At 65.1% G+C, this 830-nt stretch overlaps 1 protein-coding gene across 1 annotated transcript in view; it reads left to right on the top strand.

The window, feature by feature from the left end:
- Positions 1-457, top strand: part of CREB3L3 (cAMP responsive element binding protein 3 like 3) — an 11,906-nt gene extending 11,449 nt beyond the window's left edge. Inside the window, 1 exon segment of the mRNA XM_021707607.1 lies at positions 386-457. Coding sequence (XP_021563282.1) covers positions 386-457 — 72 coding nt within the window.
- The last annotated feature ends 373 nt before the right edge of the window (positions 458-830 follow it).

The raw sequence follows: 830 nt of genomic DNA, 5'->3' as shown, positions 1-830 counted from the left end.
AGGTGGAAGGATCGCCGGAGCCAGCAGGTCGAGGCTGCGGTGGCCGGGAGCGGCCACTGCCCTCCAGTCTGGGCGACAGAGTGCGACTCCGACTCAAAACAAAACAAAACAAAACATGAAAAATAAAAACTGGGTGTTGCAGTGTGTGCCTGCTGTCCCGGCTACTCGGGAGGCCGAGGTGGGAGGATGGCTTGAACCCAGGAGGCCGAGGCCGCAGGGAGCTATGACAGCACCGCTGTACTCCAGCCTGGGCCACAGAGTCAGATCTAGTCTTCGAAACAAACCAATACCCTCGGGTGCAAGAAGGAAGTTCTGCTTTTATTGCATCGAAGACTCTTCTGGAAGGCTGGAGGCAGCCGGGTGAACCCCTGCCTCCTCCCTGCAGGCCCCAAGGCAGTGCAGGTGGCTCCCCTCCCAGAGGCCCAGATGTGGCTCTCGGGGGGAGCGGAAGGGCTGAGGCTGGGGGTGTCGGAGGCCCAGAAGAGAGGCCCGGGGGGGCAGAGGGAGTTCACTCCTGTAGAGGCTGGAAACCCCCCGGGAGCTCCCTGAGTCAGGTGCCAGGCTGTGGGCCCCGGGGTGTGGCTTCCCCCCAGACCCCCCCGAGGCCAGGGGACTCCCAGGGGGGCAAGTCAGACCCGGGCCTGGAGGCCAGCTCTCAGCGCCCTGAGGTCCGCAGAGGACAGACACACGCGACCCCGAGTAAGAAAAAGGAACCCGCGGTTTCTACAAAAAGTCCGCCCACCCCCCACCCCCCGCTTGCCCCGGTCAGCTGGGGCCGGCTTCGGCCTTCACCCTCTTGGGGGGCTCTCGGGGCGTGGGGCTGTCCGGCC

This window comes from Carlito syrichta, unplaced genomic scaffold, assembly GCF_000164805.1.
Source record: "Carlito syrichta isolate Samal-C Ts95f unplaced genomic scaffold, Tarsius_syrichta-2.0.1 Scaffold120745, whole genome shotgun sequence".
In the NCBI taxonomy this organism is placed as follows: Eukaryota; Metazoa; Chordata; class Mammalia; order Primates; family Tarsiidae; genus Carlito; species Carlito syrichta.
This window is presented reverse-complemented; position numbering and strand designations above follow the sequence as displayed.